This window comes from Camelus ferus, chromosome 24 (assembly GCF_009834535.1).
Source record: "Camelus ferus isolate YT-003-E chromosome 24, BCGSAC_Cfer_1.0, whole genome shotgun sequence".
Taxonomy (NCBI): domain Eukaryota; kingdom Metazoa; phylum Chordata; class Mammalia; order Artiodactyla; family Camelidae; genus Camelus; species Camelus ferus.
The window spans coordinates 2905887-2927896 of NC_045719.1; the positions used below are offsets into that span (position 1 = coordinate 2905887).

The 22010-nt window shown below is 45.1% G+C and overlaps 1 protein-coding gene across 3 annotated transcripts in view; it reads right to left on the reverse strand.

The window, feature by feature from the left end:
- Positions 1-22010, reverse strand: part of PTPRM (protein tyrosine phosphatase receptor type M) — a 604888-nt gene that overhangs the window by 123217 nt on the left and 459661 nt on the right. For all 3 annotated transcript variants that reach the window (XM_032467107.1, XM_032467106.1, XM_032467108.1), the window contains one exon: positions 3601-3752. In XM_032467107.1, coding sequence (XP_032322998.1) covers positions 3601-3752 — 152 coding nt within the window. The remainder of the gene's footprint in view (positions 1-3600; positions 3753-22010) is intronic.

The following is a 22010-nucleotide window of genomic DNA, read 5'->3' on the forward strand; positions in this document are numbered from 1 at the left end:
TGTTAGTTTGTCCTGTAAAAATGTGCAAAGCAGATACAAAATAACTATGCTTATTTTCACCTTTAAAATGTATTTATATATATTTTTATAAATATTTATTTTATATATATTTAAAAATATGAAAATAAATTCATAGATTAGGAGCTTGGGATTAACAGATACACATTACTATATATAAGGCAGATAAACCACAAGGACCTACTGTACAGCTCAGGGAACTATATTCAACTTCTTGTAATGAGCTGCAATGGAAAAGAATCTGAAAATGTATATATACGTATGTATGTGTGTAACTGAATCACTTTGCTGTACACCTGAAACTAACATTATGGATCAATTACACTTCAATAAAAAAATAAGAATTAAAATTAAAAAATTAAAAATATATATCTTAAATACTTCTTTTTGGATAAAAATTAAACCCATTCCCACTATACATGTCTACTTTTCCCCCTTTTAAGTAAAACTCCTGTTTGTTTTGGCAGAGCTTACTCTCCACTCTCATAATGCTCGGGCTTAGTTTGAAATTCTCCACCTTCACTCTTTGCACTGTTTCATTCCTAAAAGCTGCTTGCCTCCCAACCCTGAAAGATCTCAAACGTATCCAGACTTGTAATAGGTTTGGGGATGGAAGCCTAGTTGTCTAATGAACACCTTTTAATTAATTAATTAATTAATTATTGAAGTTCAGTCATTTACAACGTGCCAATTTCTGGTGTACAGCACAAGGTCCCAGTCATGCATACACATACATATGTTCGTTTTCATACACTTTTTCATTAAAGTTATTATAAGATACTGAATATAGTTCGCTGTGCTATACAGAAGAAACTTGTTTTTTAAAATCTATTTTTATATATAGTAGCTAACATTTGCAAATCTCAAACTCCCAAATTTATTCCTTCCCACCCTCTTCCCCCAGTAACCATAAGATTATTTACTATGTCTGCGAGTCTGTTTTGTAAATGAGTTCATAATGTCCTTTTTTTCCCTTTTTTTTTTTTTCAGATTCCACATGTGAGTGATAATCATACGGTATCTGTCTTTCTCCTTCTGGCTTACTTCACTTAGAATGACGATCTCTTGGGCCATCCGTATTGCTGCAAACGGCATTATTTTATTCTTCTTTATGGTGAAGAACACCTTTTCTGAAAGCTTCCTTTCCCAGTAACTACGCTCCTACCCTAAAGGCATCAAGAGGGTATCGGGACAAAGTTTACCCTTAGGGTCACTCCCCACGGATGGGATTCAAGGAGAGTGGGAAGAGAATGGAACTCCTCCTGCTGTGTTTCCTCTACCAGCGGTATTGATGGGAGGCATCAAATAACGCCTCAGGGCAGGTGAGCCCTGGATGCTGATCCCAGCCTCCGCAGCAGCCCTCCCTGCGTGGGCATTTTAGGATTTCCACAGAAACATACATTTTTAAAAAAGTAAATGTCAAATTAAATTTCCTGTCCAGAGGCAAATATTCCCTGTTGCTCAAACGTCAAACGCCTAGAAACTGCTAATGTAGATTTCTGCTCTTTGGGCAGGTAATTCCAAGTAAATTTATTTGTGAGGAATTTCACCAGGAAGCAGAAGGTTTGGAGCATTAATGGACTATCCTGGAAGGCAAGAACATGTGTCAGTGTGGTCCCTTTCATACTGATGTTCAAGAAATAACTGCTAGGACAAAAAGTCTTTTTTCCTTTTCTTTCTTTTTTTAAAACAAAAACCAAGATTTATTCCACTTGTTGCATTGACAGAAATTTGTTATAAGATTTTGGCTGTATTTTTCCTCCAGTCCATCTTATTTCTAACAGCAGATAATAAAGGTCATGCTTATATGCAGTTTTATCATAATCCCCAGTTAACTAATGTTTCAATGTTAAAGTCATCGATATTGAAATGGCCTAATAACTTTAATTTCAGACTTAAAGGTTTTAGGATATATTTGTTGTTATTGAGATTTCTTTGCTCTCCCAAGATAATGAAACCTTAAATGAGGACTATTACTATTTCTTGGGGACCAACAGATAATTTGAGAATAATTTCAGATGTAAATACATGTAAAACATAATCTTGGGAGATTTATCTCATCCGTATAGCTTACAGTAGGACATTATGACCTTTCAATAATCACAAACTTGGCTTAAATTCCACCCTCATCCCCCAAAGAACTGGAACAGTCCTAAAAATCCTCCTTTTTAATAAATACCTATGGGACATTTGTCACTGATTCCATGGAAAGGTGGCTTTCATAGCGCTAAATAGAGCTGTGACAAAAATTCTTATCTTGTCTGTTGTGGGAAGGACTTCTCCCACCCAGCCCACACAAATGCATTCTAAGTTGCTTTATTTGGGCCATTAAACACATTACATATTTTTTTTAATGAAAAATATATTTGCTACAAAAAAGCAGAGAAAATTTTATAAAAAAAGGGAGGCAGTTCATGGTTAAACCAAGTGCCCCGGATTCTGCCAGCTGCACTGAGGATGCCATGAAAGGGCAGAGGACACTGGTCATCATGAGGAGTGTGCCCTGCCAGTGTCTGGTGGAACTCCACACCAGCGGCCGGGTGTGCACACAGATGAATGAACACAGGGCCTCTGACCAGGGGCCACTGTGGACAGAAAGAAACAAGCTTTCTAGAAGCCTTGCTGAGTGTTGGGAAAGGCAGGCGCGGGAAGAGCGCTGACTACAGCGTGTGCGATGGGAGAGGACGCCGGGCCGGAGATGCGGCATCAGAACATGCCAAGTGGGTAGTCAGGTTGGCGCACGCACGGTCTGCGCGGAGTTCAGCCTCTCTCGCCAGAGACCATGGTTCTGTGCTTCTCTCCATCCCCGGCCTTATTTTTATTAGAAACCGAGATGCCTGCAAGTCCTTCCCCACGTGGTCCAACAGCCTGTGCACACGGATGTCCCACGGTAAGGAAACCTCTGACCCTGAACCCAGCTGAGCTGCACCATGGGATTTAGTTTTTAGAGAAGATCACTGGGGCCCCAGAACCTGCTCTTTTTGTATTTCACACAATCCGAGTAATTGTCAGCTTCCTAAAATAATGCCTTGGACCTGGATCGCAGGTGGCAGCGTAGGAAGGTATTAGCTGAGCTCGGCTGCCTCACCTGGCGTGAAATGTAAGCCTTCTTAAGTGGAAATACAGTTTAATGTATTACCTGCCACAAACAGCCCTATAATAAAGGCAGACCTTGTCAGCTAAACAAATAAACAATTAGCTTGTTACTGCCATTTAGCAAACTGTTTTCCAACAGGCTTCCCCTGTGTTAATTCCACACCTGGCACACACACAAACAGGAGCTAAACACCACAAGGGAGGGTGACAAGCAAGTGCCCTCCTCTTGGGGAGAAGGGCAGCCTTGGTGCCACGGCTCCAGGTCACTACAGAAATGGCCCGTGGCTCCCTGTGCTCCCTGACCTGGCCCACGGCCTCCGACGGAGCCGCGGCACATAGGGACATCTCCAGGGTCGTCTAGGAAGGGGCATAAGAATGCTGTCGGGGGGTTCTGCTTCCTAACCACCCCACCCCCTCACCCCAGCACTACGGGGAGCCCTGGGGAGCCGGGAGCTGCCCGGGAGCCGGGGAAGCGCGTGCACTCACATCTCCCGTTCAGGTTGTGCGTGTCCATGAAGGAGAAAGCCTCGTCACAGCTGGTGCCCTGCTCCGCGTAGCTCTTGTCCATGGAGCTCACCATCACCGTCATCTCCTGCCGTGTGCTGCTCATTGTCTCCTTCCGCTTCTTGGCCAGTTTCCTTCGGACAAAGAGCTCATTATGTAGACGTGCACGTGGGTACAAAGTGTGAACCGACCGATGATCGGGAATCACTTCTACTGAGTGAGTGGTATTCTTCCGTCACACGGAGCGTCAGGTTCTCTGACAAGTGCAGAGACGCAAGGAGAAAATACATTCATTGTCCTCGACAAAACCCTCAGTGACATTAGGAACACGCCTTTATGCTTCTCCTGCTAGGAGCTGAATTAAAACGGCGCAGGACCCAGGTACCACACGGTCATAATGTATCTACTAAATTATTTTCCACATTGCCATACTCAGGGGTCAAGAGTCAATCCCCCTTAGTAAGTATTTGCCAAGCCAAACTGAATCCAAGGAGTGAGTCTAAAAGGGACAGCTGCAGAACCAAAGAACAAACCTGGCGAGGGGTGATGCCAGCATAAACGGAGCGCAGCGCGAAGGGAGGCGCTGTAACACTGCCTGCGGGGGACAGAGACCGCTGATGGGCATATCCATCAGGTGGCTGTGACACTGGGCCAGACCCCAAATGAACCCAAAGCAGTTCCCCATCAAGGCTGGTCAACAGGGCAGAAGGTAAAAAAAGTCAAATTACTGGCTTCCCTGCAAAGTTTCATAGAGGACTGCGTCCCCAGGCCCCCTCCCTCGGTGAAACAGACGCAGAAAGGACTTGGAAGGCGGCGAGATTTGTAATTCCTTTGGAGACAGTTTAACCCTGGCCTCTCCATCATGCTCACGAACCACCAAAAGCTCATAATCTTAAGTCACAGAGACCCGAACAAAAGGCATTAAACCTAAGGGAAACTGACATTCAAATACACAGATAAAACACACTTTTCCAGGTCTTTATCACCGGAGGTTGTCTGACGCATCCAGGACAGACAAGAATAGAATTAGAGACGCTTATGAAGAAGTTATAAAGTGAGAGGATTAAAGAAGACCATGGCACCGTAATACCCAAGACACAATATCCTAAATATTCTAATTCTGCTTAAGCACTTAGCAGCGCTTACACAGGAAAACAGCAGCTATTTCTAGTAAATCATCTCGACGCTGACTGACCTAGGACACAGCAGAACTTAAAATGAGCCACGTAATCAGAACCACCCCCCCATTAGGAGATCACTAATGCAATGGGAGGCACTGACAACATTGGACCATATGGATAACCTTTATTATCATTTTCAAAAGCCACATAATCCAAATGCTTTCTCGCCTGTAGTTATAATAATCTTTTAATTTCATCCTTGGAAGGCAGAAGGGTTTCATTAATAAGTTGCCCTTTTTATTGCTAAAAGTTGTTGGGAAAAAGATACATTTTTAAACAGAGAAATGAAAATGAGCTATGACGTCTATGCCAGTGTTAAAGCTGTAAAGGTTTTGAGCAGTAAGCAGGAATGGCTCTTCGGGGCACCAGAGTGCAGACTCCGATCGTCCTCTCCAGAGCTGTGTTTCCTCCAGCCAATCATGCTAGTCTGAGAGGAGCGTCTGGGCTTGGATGTTCTCAACAGGTGTTTTGGACAGAGGCAGTCCCGGCCTGAGAGAAACAGCTACAGTTACAATACGTTTGCTCTGCACTTCTGAGTCCGCCAGCTCCCTGGAGAAGCATTCTCAAGCCGGGTCTCCCCAGGAGCTCTGAAGTGAAGGATTGAGATAATGAGTGCCATCATTCAGGCAAAACATCCCTTTTTTGCTGGAATTTCTTGGATTTGCTTTGGACTGATTTATGCAGATGACTGCCTCCAAGTTCTCTTTTGTTTTGCCTACAAAGAGAGATGCAGTCAAGTTCGCCAGACTTCTCTCTTTGTCTTCTCTTGCTTGTGTTCCTCTAATCCTTATAGGTTAGGAAATGACAGTCAAAGTGTCACAAAAAGCTAAGCCTGTACTGGACAGATCTTTCTCCTTTCTAATCCCCACGCGTGTGCACTAGCTTCAGTGATGTCATGCTACACATTTCACTGCTGATCTTTAAGCACACAAGAAGCCACGAAGGACCTGGGAGAGTGTGCTCAGACCAAGCAGAGGTCCAGTCAGAGCCCTCCAGCTTTAAGCGAAAGTCCATTAAACACATACTCTATGTCTGTGAGCCTTCAAAACGCAGCTCACAAGCCCTAAGCAAGCCTTCCTGCAACAACCTCAGCTTTTAACCACATTTTTCCTCTCTTTAGATTCCACAAACACAGGTGTCTCACGAGGGGCCAGGCAGGTCCCGGACATGAGTGAAGGAGATGTAAGACAGTAAGCAGTGGTGGAGACTGGACAGAGGAGCACAGGGAGGGGACGGCCGCTCCGCTCCAGAGGACTGATGCCTCAGGGAGGTCCCAGGCATCATTAACTTCAGGAGAAACCAGAAATCCAGATTTTATGGGAACTATTTGAATTCTAAGTATTGTCAAATCATTCAAAGCAAAAAGTTTAAAAAGACGATGTGGCCGAAACTAAGTATTCTCTGCTTTCCACTAATACAGCACTTAGAAACTTAACTGTGTTGGAAGGGTCAGGAGTGGAAGATGACACGCAATGCACACCTGCGTGCTGTACGACTCCAGCGCTATGATATTCTGGGAAGACGGACCTACAGAGACAGTAAAAAGGTAAGTGTTTGCCAGGTGGGGCAGGAGGGGTGACTACACAGAGCACAGAGGATTTTTAGGGCAGGGAAGCTATTCTGTATGATATTAAATGGTGGGTACGTGTTATTATTCAGTTGTTAAAAACTACGGCATGTACACCACCAAGAGTGGACCCTAATGTAAACTATGAACTTTGGGTGATAACGATGTGTCTTCCGTTGTAACAAATGTACACTTCTGGTGCAGGATGCTGACAGAGGGGCAAGCTGTGTGTGTGGGGGTGGGGCAGAAGGTGTACACACACTCTCTGCTCTCCTGTTGGACCTTTGGCCTGATTTTTGCTGTAAACCTAAAACTGCTCTAAGAAGTAAAGTCTACTGAAAAAACTGCAATACTGCCTGGGACAAAAAATAGGAGGGAGAAAAAAATGAGTTATAGCGCCAAACTTCCCACTAGCACAGAAGTGGAGAAGGAAAGAAATGTGGAATGAATTCAAATTAGAAGGACGGTCCTTCACGCTTATTATATTCTAATAGTTCTCTTTTTTTCCTTTCCTGGCATGAAAATACAACACGAGGAATGAGGGTGAGGGGAATGGAAGGGAACTTCCTGGCAAGTTATTAACTGTGTGACAGGAATGAATTAGCACCAGTAAAATGAACATGAAGCACGATCTCTCCATGGGTGTGTCCCATGGAAGGAGGAGATGTGGGACACACGGCGGCCAGCTAGGGGACTACGTGCAGCACGGCTGGAAGGAAGGCAGAGGTAACTCCTCCTCTTCTTTCCCTCCCTGAATCTGAACTGAGTGCCGCCTGTGAGAGGATGGGGGTGGAAGGGCATGTTTGCCATGGGTACCAAGCAGATTTAAGGGGAGGAATCCAAAGGTCAACCTCAATGCGGACCCTAGTCACACTCCTGGTTTATTCCGACTCGGGATTATGGGACATGGCTCACCAGCGAGCACGACCGGCCCCTCCGCCCCACTGCAGGTCCTGCCATGTTGGATGATGCTGACAAAGATGGCAACCGAGGAAGGACTTGGTAACACTGACCTGAAGATAAGTTGTTGGCTATACAAAAAGTGTCCTCATTTTTAAACTATCTGTCATTTAAAATTCTACAGGGATGGTAAAACTTGAGGCATTGCAAATTTCAATGAAAAGGCAAATGACTTTCTGGTTCTGGCTTCCACCATTAATTGTGTGCTTTGGTTAATTAAGGACCAGGGCAGAGGCTGGACTGAAGAAGAGGTATTTAATTTTTCTCCCAGTAGGGGTGAAATAATTACTGGTTGAGTCAAAGAAGTTATTTGGCACACGTTACACCAAATTGCCAAGATCCAGCTGAAAAAACCAAAATGAAGAGGGGGCTGTCCTCTTGAAGATGGATCTGTGAGAACTACCAGATAATGTTGTTTTTAAAGGTAAAATTTTAAGGGAAAGAAAAAAAATGTCCCAACATTAGAGCAAAAGATGAAGCACTACAGCAGCAAATGGAAAAACAATGAAAGTAATGACCACAGAAACTTCCGTAGGACCGCGGGGGCACCAGGCGCGTCACAGTCACTAACTCTCCATTCTCATAACAGCCCAGTGAGGAACCTGTGGTTGCGAGCCCAGTCTTAGAGAGAGGGAAACCGGGGCGCGGTAGTGCTAAGTTGCCCAAGGCCACGTGGCTAGAGAACTCTAGACCTTTGGTATTATTTCCAGTGTTGAGAGAAAACATCTTCATGAGACTGTGATGGGCATCGCTAAGCAAACTTTATTGGTTGCTTAAATCCGGACACAGAAAACAAAGGCTAGTTTACTTTGTCAGTTGGGACTTTGTGGCTGTTGACCAAAATGAGAACGTTCTAACATTGCTGTTCACGGAATCACCACCTAAGAAACCACTCCACCCGTGTCTTGCAGACATAGAACTATGGGGCGCATTCATTACCCACCCCACTGCCTCCTGCTTTTCACTGACTAGTAAACATGGCGATTGCTAATCACAAACAATAGTTCACGTCGAGACAAGCCAGGGCTTTGATCTTTGTTGGGTCTCTGTTTCAGAGTTCACTTCTTGACCCTGTGATGACCTGAAACGACAGGCCGGTGTGGCTGAAGACAGGCTGGGAGGAGGCCTTAGACACCGGCCTTCCCCTCCTGCAGCTGAGAAGTGGGGGCAGATTTTATTAACGTATCACTCAAGGCTTCAGCTTTATTTCAGGTGACCTTATACCAAAGATGCCCTAGAATGTTCCACGGACCAGTCAGGGTGTCTGCAAGGAACACACACCAGACAAGGGATGCAAAGAACCCTGTGGATCTCTTAGACAAGTAGCTGCCAGGATCTCTGTACACACGTACACGTACACACACACACACACACACACACACACACCCGTATTTCATGTTGAAGAGGCTCAAATAACAGTCATGTTAAATAATTAAAAATTATTAAAATAATTAAATAATTAAAAAATTAGTCTTTCTCCAACTTGAAAGGTTGAAGAAATATCTGGAAAAGGTTGACCTTCTTTTAAAAAAAGCTGCAACTGCATGTATCACAACCCGGGATCACCTCCAAACCATGATGTGCATCTGCTGCACGACTCCCTGACGGTGACAGTCATCTCGAATTACAGCAAAGAAAGGGCTTGGGATTATATTATTTACAGCAAGAAGACGAATGGACTCACAAGTTAAATTCACATGTGGGAACAAACATAACTTCAATATCCTATGCTTCATTTTGGGAACCAGCAGCATTAAGAACAGAACCTGCTGTTTTCTGGAGGGGCCCGAGCACCTGCAGCTCTGATGGTCGCGGGCTAGACTGATGCGAACTTCCTAGCCCTGACTTCCGAAGGAACCCCTCCCTGACGGCACGCGTTTCCCGGGGGCAGCTGAGAGCCACTGCTTTGACCTCAGCCAATAGGCGTTGTGCTGTGCTTCTGGCCAGTGTTAGTGTCGCTGAGTGAGGGCGGGGCTTTGCCTCTTTTCTGTGTTGGATGTCCCTGTCCTAGAGCCGGACTGGCAGGTGACGATACAGACATCTATTTGTTCCCATTATTTCAACTATCTGGTTAACCATAATACATTATTTCCTGATTATAAAAAATATAGGAATAACGTAGCTGTGTATATGCGTGTGTGTGTGTGTGAGAAAAAGAGAGACAGAGAGACAGTGACTGATGGACATTTGGAGACTCGAAGGCTCCTAGGTCACTACTTGGATATGACGTGCCCTCTTCATGGCTAAATCCTGTAGCTTTTCAGCTTGTGGAAAGAATGAAAAGGACCCTGGGATTGAAAACATAATAGGGATACAGATGTTTTCTTTGAATTTTTCTAAGTGATACAGAGGCATTTAAAAAAAAACAACTTTTTTTTTCTAACTTGAATTTAACATTATTTCCTTGGAGGAGAGGCCATTGGGTCAATCATGAAATGCATTTAATTATCACTCTCCCTCACTTTCCTACCTGCTCAGGCATCTTCCCCATCTCCCTAGGTTATCTTTCCTACCAACCAGGAATTCCTTACGAGTCCAGCTTTCCCGCATTCCCTCCCCTCCGACCTTTGTCTGGCCCGGAGGGTGAGAGCTCCTGTTTGGTAACTGTTGGATGAAGGTTCAAGCTGGCCTCCTCTGAAAACAGAGACTGTGGCAAGTACCCACCCACACACATGCTGCTCGCCAAGAGCCACCCGCAGACACAGCCCTCCCGACAGACGCGTCTACCACTCGGGACTAACTCACAGCTCCTGTGAGCACCTACATACTGTCCCAGGCCAGCCGAAGGTTTTTAAACATTAGAAGAAAAAAGGCAGCAGTGAAAGTAATAGACACAGTATCTGTCATCCTTAGTCATATTTTGTTTAATTTTACTTCTCCCATCGGGGTGGTATGAATGCAGAGGGACTGAACCAGCGATGGCACAGGAAAGACGAGGTGAGGACCATCCACAACAGAGCAGAATGGAAGCAGAGTGACATTTGTGACAGCGAGTCCCTGCTCCTCGGCGGCTTATTCTGAATTCTGCTGTGTGCACATTACCTTGAAGTTTAATGGTTTCAAAACTGTCACTCTGCTCAAGACTAAACTGGTATATTGTTGATCCTCCATCAGACTATAAATACAAGTGAGAAAGAGGAATTTTTAATGCATGTCACATTGGAATCGTACCTCCAGTTTTTTCTTGACAGAGTTTGTGAAGCTCCCTAAAAAGTTGGAATGCCAGCTTAACAGAAACAGAGCAAGCCGGTGGAGTCCAATAAACAAGAACATTGTGTGTTCTGCATCCAAATTTAAGCAGTGACTTGATCTTAAAATCCAGACGACCCCTTGGGTATGCAGAACTACATACTTCAGAAGCTCATAAACATATAGGATGGACATTTTTAACAAACTCACTCTATTCCAAGTTTAAAATACAGCTGCGGATTGATTTATTCAGGAGCAAATACAACCTGTTTCTTTAGGGGCTCTAGCAACCTGCACAAACACAGTCACTGAAAGAGACGGCACGGGAAACACCAGCTTTAACCCAGAAAGAGATGTCCCTCTGTGCTTGGATCCAGGGTCCATTCATAGACAGAATGGCCCCTCAGGGACGCCCACCTCTTAACCTTGGAACCTGTGAGCATACGTGATGTCCCAGAGCAAAAGAGAGCTAAGGCATCGCTGACTTTAAGATAAGGAGATTGTCCTCAGTTATCTGGGGACCAGATGGAACTACAGCGCATCTTAAGTGGCGGAACAATAGGTCAGAGAGAGGTGGTGGGGGGAGGGCTGAACTCATCCTTGCTGGCTTTGAAGATGGGAGTGGTCTCCAGGAGCTGGAAGAGGCAAGGACACAGGTTCTCCCCTGGGGTCTCCGGAAGGGGGTGCAGTTGTGCTAACACCTAGGTTGGAGCCCAGGGCGACATGCCGGACCTCTAACTGACACAACTGTAAGTGAGTCACTTGTGCTGTGTTTTAGCTACCAAGCTTGTAGCAGTTTGTTACAGCTGCCACAGAAGACCAACACAGCTAGTGTAACCAGTGCATTTAACCAGCACCCAGGACTGTAATGTTTCATCACCTACAGGCGCTCCCACGGTCATCGCTGACTGACTGGCCTTTCTACAACACATATTTACCTACCAACCACTCTCCCAACCCAGGCCTTCATTTGCTTATTAACCTATTCTAAACTATGGTCACTTTATTGTCAACAACACCTTTTTCCCTGTGGAAAAATATAAAAATCACACTTAAAAATTTTAGCACTGATTCTGAATTTGTAAGTTTCTCTTTTTTACAGATGAAGCAAAGCAAACTGGATTTATCTTAGTAATCTGGAACAGTGGTAGCGAAAGGTTTTTTACTCATTATTGGAAACGTGAAAAGCAAATCATCTGGCCTTCACATGCTGTTTATTCCTTATGTATGTGGGGGGGGGGGGACTGATGGGAAACAGAGGAATTTTTCTCAAAATTAAAATGCAATCTCAAAAGTAACCCCAAAGTTTTACTTAATCGTCATGTTTAACAACTTGTGTTTTCCCATATACTCACCAACACTTGATATCGGTTAGGAACGTTTGCCAGTCTGATGGGTGAAACAATACACTCATACTGTGTAGATCTGCACATATCTGATTATGTGTGAGGCTGAATAGATTTCAAACGCTACCCAGCCCTACACTGCTGTTCTGTAAGCTGCCCATGTATATTTTACATCCATTTTTTTCTACTTGGGTTTGTCTCTTCTTATTGATGTCTAGGTATTTTTTTATAATTAGGCTACTAGTGCCTGACATATCAATATTTCTTCTAATCTAGAGCTTGCTTAAAAATTCTGTTGATGGTGTCTTTTGGTAAGCAGAAGCACACGACTCTGTCCACGAAGGCTGAGGGCACTGCCTACCCTGAGGTTATAAAGCTATCCTCCTACACTTCACTGTACCCAGCGGTCTTTCTCTTCCTAGTGACAGAGACAAAGGGATGAGTTAGAAGCCGGTGCATCAGGTCCGGCAGACAGAGCAGCAGACAGAGGGGTTCAGGGTGGTGGTGAGCACAGTGGGTGTCGGGCTGGAAGCAACCAGGTCCAGTGGGCACCCCTGCACCCGGACAGTGTTCTCTACATGCCACTGTCTGCTCAAAAGCCCTCAAGGTTTCCTGGAGAAAGGGCCGGCTCCAGTCTGGGGGTGAGCTGAGAATACCCTGTTGTACAGGGGCGCTCCCAAAGATTTCCAGAGTCATGTCCATGGAACACAAGAGACAACCTGAACGGGCTCCTACTGGCCAAAGATGAGATGCCCTGAACACACAGATACTCATTACTGCAAAGCATTCACACATACTAAATACGCAAAAATCCCTAGGTCCATAATGGTACTACTGGTTACTGGATCAGGGCATTACGGAACCAGTCCATTCTGAAACTGGAACACAAAGGGAATGAATCAAACTTTGATCTCAAGTTTCCTATAGGAACTCTATTTCAGGGTAACCAAACAGTTGAGCAGAGAGGACACTTAATACATGTGGATGGAGTGACAGAGTTAGGATGTCACCATCTTGAAACCCCTAATAAAATAACAGATCGAGGCAATCATCATCAGTAGCTTAAAAAGCCATTAAGGGAAAGGCTGAGGCAGAGCTTTGTAACGGATGGATCAGGTTGGCAGCACGAACCCCTGTTAATCAATCTGAGCCTCCCGACACCGTGACACAAAGTGCAAAGTGCTGCCTGCCGGGACGGTTCTCACCGACACTCGGAGCCTGGACCCGTTTCGGCGCCACGTCACAGGAACCTTAAATGACACACCCCGCGTGCATCGGCCCCGCTCAGAACGCGGGATGTTCCACAAGATGGATAGCTTATTCCACAATAAATGAGGAAGGGTAGAATGCCTGAGTCTGGGTTGTGAACGAAGACGCACACCTGAAAGTCAGGAGACCAGAACAAAATCCAGGTCTCCATTCCTTTAGTTCATTTTTTCCAATACATTTCGACCAAGCCCTCCCGTCTGACAAGCTCAGAGTCAGAACTAACTTTCATTGGGACAACTGGGTTTTCCATGTTTTGATGGAAACTCATAGAAAAATTGAATTGAGATGCACTTGCCATCCAAAGCCACCAGAGTGACAGTTCTGAATAGAGTTCAAAAGGAACAAGAGGGCTGATTTCTGAAAACAGAAAAATAGCTTGCCTTTTAATTGCACATTTCATCCTGAAAGGGGGGTTTTCCTTCCCCCTCATTAACTGTCTGTCCCCTTTTCTGATAACTGAAGAGTCACATGATTTAAATAAAAAGGGAGAAACTGAGCCAACTCAGGTGATAGTGTGTGATTTGTAGGAGCAAATAATGCAGACATGAAAGACACTTCCTGCAATGTACGACAGACTTTCAAATTATCTTTCTCTACTAATTAGCATTTTAGAAAAATTGGGTTTAATCATTGAAGAAGCCATCTGCTTATCTGGGCGCTGTCTGCCGAATGGCGCCGGCAACCTCCAGGGGATACGCACCCAGCAGGTACTGCACTTTCTTTTGATTTCTGAAGAAAGAGAAGGACCGCCCTCCCCCCTCCCCACCCCTCAACTAATTCAAACACAACAAATCCGTGCCACGTTCTGGGGTTCCTCACGTCCGAGAGCTAAGGGGGGTCAGACACACGCAGGAGGGATTCGAAAGCTCCCCTGCATGTACTACACATACAGAAGAGATGTGTGGCTTTGTGTCATTTATAAAACACCCACCCTCCTCCTCATTAAATGGCATGGCAGCAGACACACAGTGACACGTGACATAAGTCGCAGTTTGCAGACTGTGCGAGGCGTTGTCCTGAGCAGTGTGAGCTCAAGCAGTCTTGAGTTAAGACCCCTGGGGGTGGAGGGAACAGCAAAAACGGCCCAAGCCATCCTCAGTCACAGGCAGGCTTCCTTCTCACCCCTGGAACTTTGGGTTGCTCTGGTGGCTGTGTGCGGGGAGGTGCTACTGTGAAGGGTCTGCTCCCTGAGTCACAAGGAGAACATTCAGCCTTTCATTCCCCTATTGATGGAGAGATCTACGAAAATCCCATGAAAAAGTCTGTACTATTTAAGACTTAAATTAAGATGGATAGAGTTGAAAACGACTCGCTACAATGTCCACTGGAAAGACGGGTTGAATTTTGACCCAGCAATTCAAGGCCACTGAGTTGAAGCTCTCTTAACATTTCATCCTGACAAAACAGAATAATTAATTCTCACAATTACTATCACATGGCTGTGCATTTCAGCGTTTATAACTTGTCAGCCAACTTTTAGCAAAACACATGGGGTCTGAGCTGCCTATAGTGAAGGCCTGGAGTCATTCTGTGGAAGGCTTTGGAGGGGAAGCTGAGAGGTTGAGATAGAATACTTGGATAAGAAACATCATGCCAAGCAGGGAATAATAAAACAGTGAGCACGGATTTTCCATTTTCTCTTATCTCCGTCACCTCCGTCGGTCCCTCCCTCTCCTCTGTCAGAGGAGTACTTGTTAGTTCACGGGGTAAACAGAAACAACCAGAGGAGACCGCCCACCGCCTCCCCTGCACAAACTCCGCCAGTTCTGGCTTTGCGGAGCAAAGACACAGAAACTGTAAGCCTTGCCTTCCCCACTGCTTGCTGGGTTTTTTCCTGACTCTCCCCCGACAATTGCTCCCAATGGGACATTTCCACTTGGGGAGTGCCCCAATGTGGCCAGTGAGAGCGTTGAGCATAAATTTCTTAACTTTTTCAAAATAGCAAAAGAAAAATGAATCCCTGTGTGTGTGTGTACAACGAAAAACAAGAGTATTTTATGACGAGCTGTGCTATTTACAAGGATTCTGATAAATAAATGGCTTGCATTACATAATGTCTGCATGCCCCCAAAAGCAAGTTGACATGCATATTGAAAAAGAATGACACAGCACTGAGGATATGATATAAACCGATTAGAACCAATTGGGCCCAAGATGGTGGAAGATTCGACTTCCAGTAGACCTTGAACCTCATTATATGCTCATTGTAATATATTAGCAGCTAAATGACACACCCACAGGCGCCATGACAGCTCTGAGGCTGGCCATAAAAGGCCAACAGTGGGTGGTGGCCCAAATGCAGGAAACCCCTGCCCCTTCCCCAAAATAGTTGGAATAGTCCTCCTACTTGTTAGCACATGAAATTACCCAGCCCATAAAAACTAACCACCCCCGCACCCCGGCCTGCATTCTGTCTTTAGAATGTGTATCTCTCTAAATAACCTTGCTTTCACTTTACTATGGCTCAGTCTTGAATTCTTTCTTTCACAAAGCCAAGGACCCTTATTTGTGGGGCGCATCCCAAGGGCTCACCCAAGACCTGGGACAAGACCATCCTTGAGCCCCATTTTCCTGCAACAACTGCATATCAAGACGTGCAGTTCTTCTTGGGAGTAACCTAAGGAGCACACCATGTGATGCCTCCTCCAGGTGGCACAGAGCAAGCATGGGATGAGAACCTGCACAAACCCGAGCTGAGGAAAGACACACTCTCGGGAGGCAAGGCTGCCATCACCGCCCCGAGAGGCTACATCCAGCTGCCTGTGAGGAGAGGACTCCCTGGCTCAGCGCCCCTTCCACACCCTGAGCAAGCCAGAGGAAATCCTGGCTTTGGTCATTTTTGGAAAGTTTTCCTCTTCTTGAATGCTAAGAACGGAGGGACAGTGCTCTTTTCCCAAGGATGGGTTCCCAGTGACCTGGATCCTGCTCATTGTTTGCAGAGCATCGCAGATCACGCTGTGATTCCAGACAAAAACCGCCAAGAGAAACACCAGGGTGGGACCATTCCTCAGTGCTTTTCCTCTAAACCCACAGAAAACTCTGGTGGCCTCTCCTGACACTTCCGTGTAAAACGGCAAAAGTCCAAGACAGGGAATAACGAGAGCCGGGAAATTTCCTTCCCACAGAGCACCCCACTGCCCCACGCGCTGTCTCCCCAAATCCCTCCAAAGTGCAACAGCTAATCGGCTGTTTATTCAAAACCACCTACAGAAGTTAATCGACAGTTATCAACTAATTGAGTGTGGCTGCGGTGCCGTCACCTCATTCATCTTCCTGATTCAATTTAACCCGCTTAGTCCTCCACACGGTGCAGTGTCCCCGCTGCTCCCAGTCGCCGGCTGCAAGAAAGACCCCGGAACAACAGGAAGCTAATAGTTTAACTGCTCCTCTAAATTTGTTTGACAAAACTGACATTTACTGCGTTCGGTCATGTTGTGGGTAATCTGCAGTTTACCCCTGGGCGGGTCTTAGATGCCCATTTTATTTACCTCTTGTAGTTAAAAGCGTAATTAATATTCCACTCTGTAACAAAGATTAGAGATTTGACAAACATTGTAATTTAAATTCTCCATTATGGCAAACATTAAAATCAACCATCTTCCCCATGCCCCATTGCGTAAAGGACACGTGTAGCTGTAATTTAACTTTTTAGTTTTTAATACCGCAAACTAATTTCTGCTGTCAGTTTAATGAGCTGGAAAACACAAATCTTGCTGCTCTCCGTGTGGGCACAGGCTCTGAGAGATGAATCGAAGAGGGGGAGTGTAGCGGTTTCTTTCAGACCACATTTCTAAAGGCACCAAGCAAACTGTATGCGTGTAATCTAGCCGGTGCAACAGGATGCTTGTGCTGTGGGTTCCAGAAACCATTTTTAAGCTTAAATAAAGCCTTTCAAGAGAGAAATAAAGGAATTGCTCTGGAACTTTCTGAAGTAAAGGTGTGTCTGTGTAAGGGACTTATGGAAATACATGCAGATACTGACCACAAGCAAAAACAAAACAACAATGAAGCCACAGTCCTGCGGACTGAGGCTCTGAAGCGAGCAAGGTGGTCATCTTGCTGGTCAGCCACCAGCGACACAGAGCCCTTTCCAGAACACTAACGGTGGAACGAGGTGGCCAGAGGCTGGAGTCCTCCGAGAAACTCTGTTCTAATTCATGCTAATTTTCACTGAGATCTCAGCTTCATAAATTTTATGTGACTGATTAAAATTATGGTATGTGCAATACCTTCAGGCAGCTGAAATGGCTCATTAAACAAGGAAGCTAGCTGGGAATTATCAGTCATGTAACACATTTGTATACTCTGAATTTGATGTCTTTAGAAAGCAAGTAGGAGGAATATTTAAGTCCCCTCCCCCCTTCCAAGCTGGGCTCAGGAGGGAACGGGAGAAACGCCTTGATCTCAAAGAGGCTGCGGGATGCATGCGCGGAAGCCCCGACGTGCCGACTTCTGCAGAGGCGTCATTAGTCACTGCCAGCCTCGATTTGCTTCCCCTATTTTACACTCCAATCCCAGGAGGAAACGTACTCGCTGCTGCAATTTCGGGCTAAACCAAAGATAAAGTGATGCACTTTAGAAAACGGCAAGCCTGCACGTCCCAGCGTGGACGAGCGCCTCACGGCACAGAGAAAAGCATGTGTAAATATGATTAACCGCGCCACAGCATGAAAGGGAAGAGACGGATACTGCCACGGCAGAAGGTTTCCAAGCGGCCCGAGAGCCAGACAGTCCACACAAAGCTGTGTCCCTAAGCAACACCGGTGGTTTGAGACAGAAGCCGGCCAGCCCCTTCCGCGGGGGCGCGCACGAGCCTCGTCGCCCGCTCTCCAGCGCGAAGCCGCCCGTCCTCCCGAGCACGCCGCCTCCACTGCCGGGGAGGAGTTAGTTCCCTGGGAGCTCCTGACGGACACCAGCAGCCTATTAGTTTACCGTATTTCAAATGAAAATCTTTGCCAGCTCTTTATAAAAAAGAACATCCCCTTCTACGAAAAGCCCGTAATTTGCCTCAGAATGCTTAGGCCTGCCCATGGAAACAACATGTCACCATCTGACTCAGAGACGGTCTGTAAGCCAGATGGGCAAAAAAAACCAGAATCAAAACAGACCTGGTATTTAAAAAACAACATTTTGGAAAAGAGTAACTGAATGAGAGATTTAACCTTTCAGAAAACAAAACAAAACAAACCATCCTGCCTCCAAACAAGAAAAATGATTGAAAACAAACTAAATCAAGTATATTATCAACAGGATTACACTGATTCAGAGAAAAAGTATCAGAAGGAAATAAGTCAGCAGAATGCGCTTTCTTTACCTGACAGGGTATCAGGAGAGTATGAATAGCAGGTTTCACGTATCTGAGCTGCTGCTCTGTTCTCTGTACACATGACTGTCTGTGGCTCTAGAAATGAAGTGCTGTTTATTTATTGAAGTTAATTAAAATGGGCTACCATGATCTCTTTTCAACCACAAATTCTCTTTGTTCAAAATGGGAGGGCACCTACGTTTCTAGTGCCAAAACTCTGACGTCACTGGGAGAATTTCAGACACAGAGGACTGGAAAGGCCAGACAAACCTATCAGGAATGAGCACAGAGAGAGAGATCTGGGGTCAGAAATAGAAAACCAAGGTCAAGTGAAATATGGAGCAGAAATAGGGGTTTTTGCAATAAAACTAGTCAACGTGAAGGAAAATGAGGACAAAAGCCAGGAGACGGGGCGCTCTCCTGTGAGGAGGAGCCAGCCTGTGGCATGGGCTTCAGCCGAGGCGAAGTCACCATGGTTCCTGGGAGAAGGGAGAGGTCACCTGAAGCACGCTGTGCGGGTTACATAAAGGTTCCTCCCAACCTTTCTCATTCAGAGCAGCCAAGTTACTCTGCAGCCCAGTGAACCAAGTAAGTAGCACAAGGTAGGACTTGGGCGAGGAATTAGAATAAAGAGAGAAAAATCGAGCCTTAAAATCAGACAGGCTTTGAACAGTCGTCTACACAGCCAGACACGTGGGACAACGGCTCTTAACAGGCCTAATTCCTGGAACAGGGGAAATGCATCAATAAGCATCTTCTCAAAATTTTGGGAATGGAAGATCTTGAAAAGCTTCTATCAAGCAAGAGGTGGTAAATGACAGTTACTATGTAATACTGGTTATTACTGTGTTAAAATATGATTATGCAGTTGATGGCCCATTTATGGGGCACTTCATTGTTACAGTTTTCAGACTGGAGACACACTCTTTTAGGGATGTCACAGGTCACCTCTCCCCACTGCTTTCCATCTTGTTCCTCAACCATGGATTTTCCTAACACGTGATTTTTCAGAAGCCTAGTTCTGGTGGCAGGGCAGGTATACTTCTAGAGCATAACTCTCAAATTTCAGTCTATTTACTGGGATTAATGAGTTGGTCAAAATGGTGCTAGTCACAGAAAATCAAACTTGGTCCTGTGAAGAAATGTATTTAAATCATTAACAAGGATGTTCTGAATTTCATATGAAAAAATACAATCCAACTAGTGAAAACTCAATTAAAGGCAGCATTTAAAAGTTCAAAGAGACAGAGTCACTGCAGAGAAGAAGAAAATTCAACTGATAAAGAAAGCACAGAATGCTAAAATACACAAAATTATCACTTAATGCAATCTGCTTTTCTTTTGCCATCCTGGATAATAACCAAGTCTCTTGACAACAAGTTAATAATGAAACTGGAAACAACCGTCGCTCACACTTCCAGAGCTGTGGTCCAGAAACTGGTACCCAATGTTACTGTAGGTTAATGGTGTCACTGGCTCACTACAAATGCACCACCAGACAGAAGCAGACCCTTTACGAGACCTTTTCTTACAGGAAACCAGGGATCATAATGTCATCCAGTGACCACAGTCAGACCTGCCGTCTGCATGACTAAGAGCCTGCGCACACCCTTCGTGAGGGGCTGTGCTCTCAGGACCCGGGTTCCTGACGAACCGGCTGCCGCCACCCACAGCCCCTCTGGGCGGGGAGGGGCCTGGCACGTCGCTGTGGGGGGATCCGAGTGGCTCTGGACTGAATTTACAGTGTGATAGGACTAATGCCCATTGCAGCTGAACCCCATCCACAGTAGCATGAACTAGGGTGACAGCAACCTGAATCCCAGAACTCTTCTGTGACCGAGCTCGGTCATTTGTGAAGAATCGAAAGAATGGCGACCAGGAGTCCAACGACGACGTCTCCAGTCAGAGGCCGGCCGGACAGGGTGTGCTGTCTCCGCCCAAGAAGAGAAATTTTGTTGCTCTGCTCTCCAGAACTTGGAACAAGGCTCAGGGCTGCTCGTTTGGCGTTTGTTAAATGAATGAAGAGACACACGTTCAGCATGTACATAAGTACCAGCCCGTGTGAGCGTGAGTTCCGGAGGATTAAAATAACTCACCTGCACCATAAGAGGGTTACACTGAATGAGGGGGGCACAGGTGAGTCTAGACCAGGAGGAGTGTGAACAGACCGCGTCCTGGTGTCCTGACTCTATCCCCATGAGCTTGGCTCTTCCTGTTCTTCCTCTCAGACGTAACGCTTGAGGATTTTAGACGTAATTCAGAATTCTGAGTACCTGTTGATCAGATACCCAAATGCCTCTCTAAATTGCCAAATGCTTTCTGAAGGTTATATTCTTTACTACGAATTTTACTGTGTGTTGTGAAAGACAGAAACCCAAATAAGGGTACAATTACTAGAATTCATCTTATTTGGCTATTCATTATCGATTTACCATTTATACACATTCTCTAGAAGCAAAAATTGTGTTTTATACTGAGATTTTCACTTCCCTTTAGTTTTTATCTATTTGAACATTTTAAATTGTATTTAATTTGGCAACATGCACAGTAATCATTAGTTGGGTTCTTTCTTTTACCCCTTTGTAGTAAACACACAGGTAAATGGTAGACTTTCGATGAAAAGGAACATCTTCACTCATCTGTGTAGAGGATTTTGCTGATGTTTGATGGTGATTATTCAGGAGCCACGGATGTCTCTGAAATGCAGGCGAGAATCACTTCCCAGTCCCTGATGCTGCCACACTCCTGAGATGTGACCATGCCAGCTGACTGCTGGCAGGTCAGGCCAAGTGTGGGGAGCCCAGAAATGACCCCGAAAAGGGCACCTGAATTCTTACAACTTACAAAGTCATTTGAATGCGTTTTGTGCAAAAACACATGGCAAGAGGTTTCTTAGAATAACCCCTGCTCTTCCTCTGCAAGATGGGTGCCACTGCAATTCTTTCTAGTCTCTGCTATGTTTTAGTTTTTCAAACACCACTGGTTCCTGCCAACCCTGTACATCAATTCCCACCCTATTCCAACTCCCACTAATTTTTGTCCTTTCAGTGTCTCTGGAGACCCCAGACTGCAAACAAGACCCAGACTTCCCTCAGCACCATCTCCAACAAAATATTTCCTTACGATACACTAACGCGTGTGCACGCATGTGCACACACGTGCACCCGCGCACAGCACCCCCCCCCCCCTTATTCAACAACTTCATTTCATTAGCTGGTCAAAGATTAACCCTGGTACTTTCTGATTTATAAAATCCTCTCTTTGCGACTTTACCCTATCTTAGTAAATTGTTAAGATAAGTGAAAGTTTCATATATTTTTCCTTAAAATAATTCATTTTCATTGAACAAAAAATACGAGGTTAAAGAAAATACAACCACTCATAATTTTACCACTCAGAATAATAACTGCTAACAGCTCAGGATATTTCAATCCAGTGTTTTTTTCACACATATTAATTTTGAATGAAATTCTGGTTTTTCTCTACCCTTTATTTCTATGACCTCCAAATGCTATTAATTATTTTTAAACACAGGTTTTAATGACTAAACAATACTTAATCAAAATGACATTTAT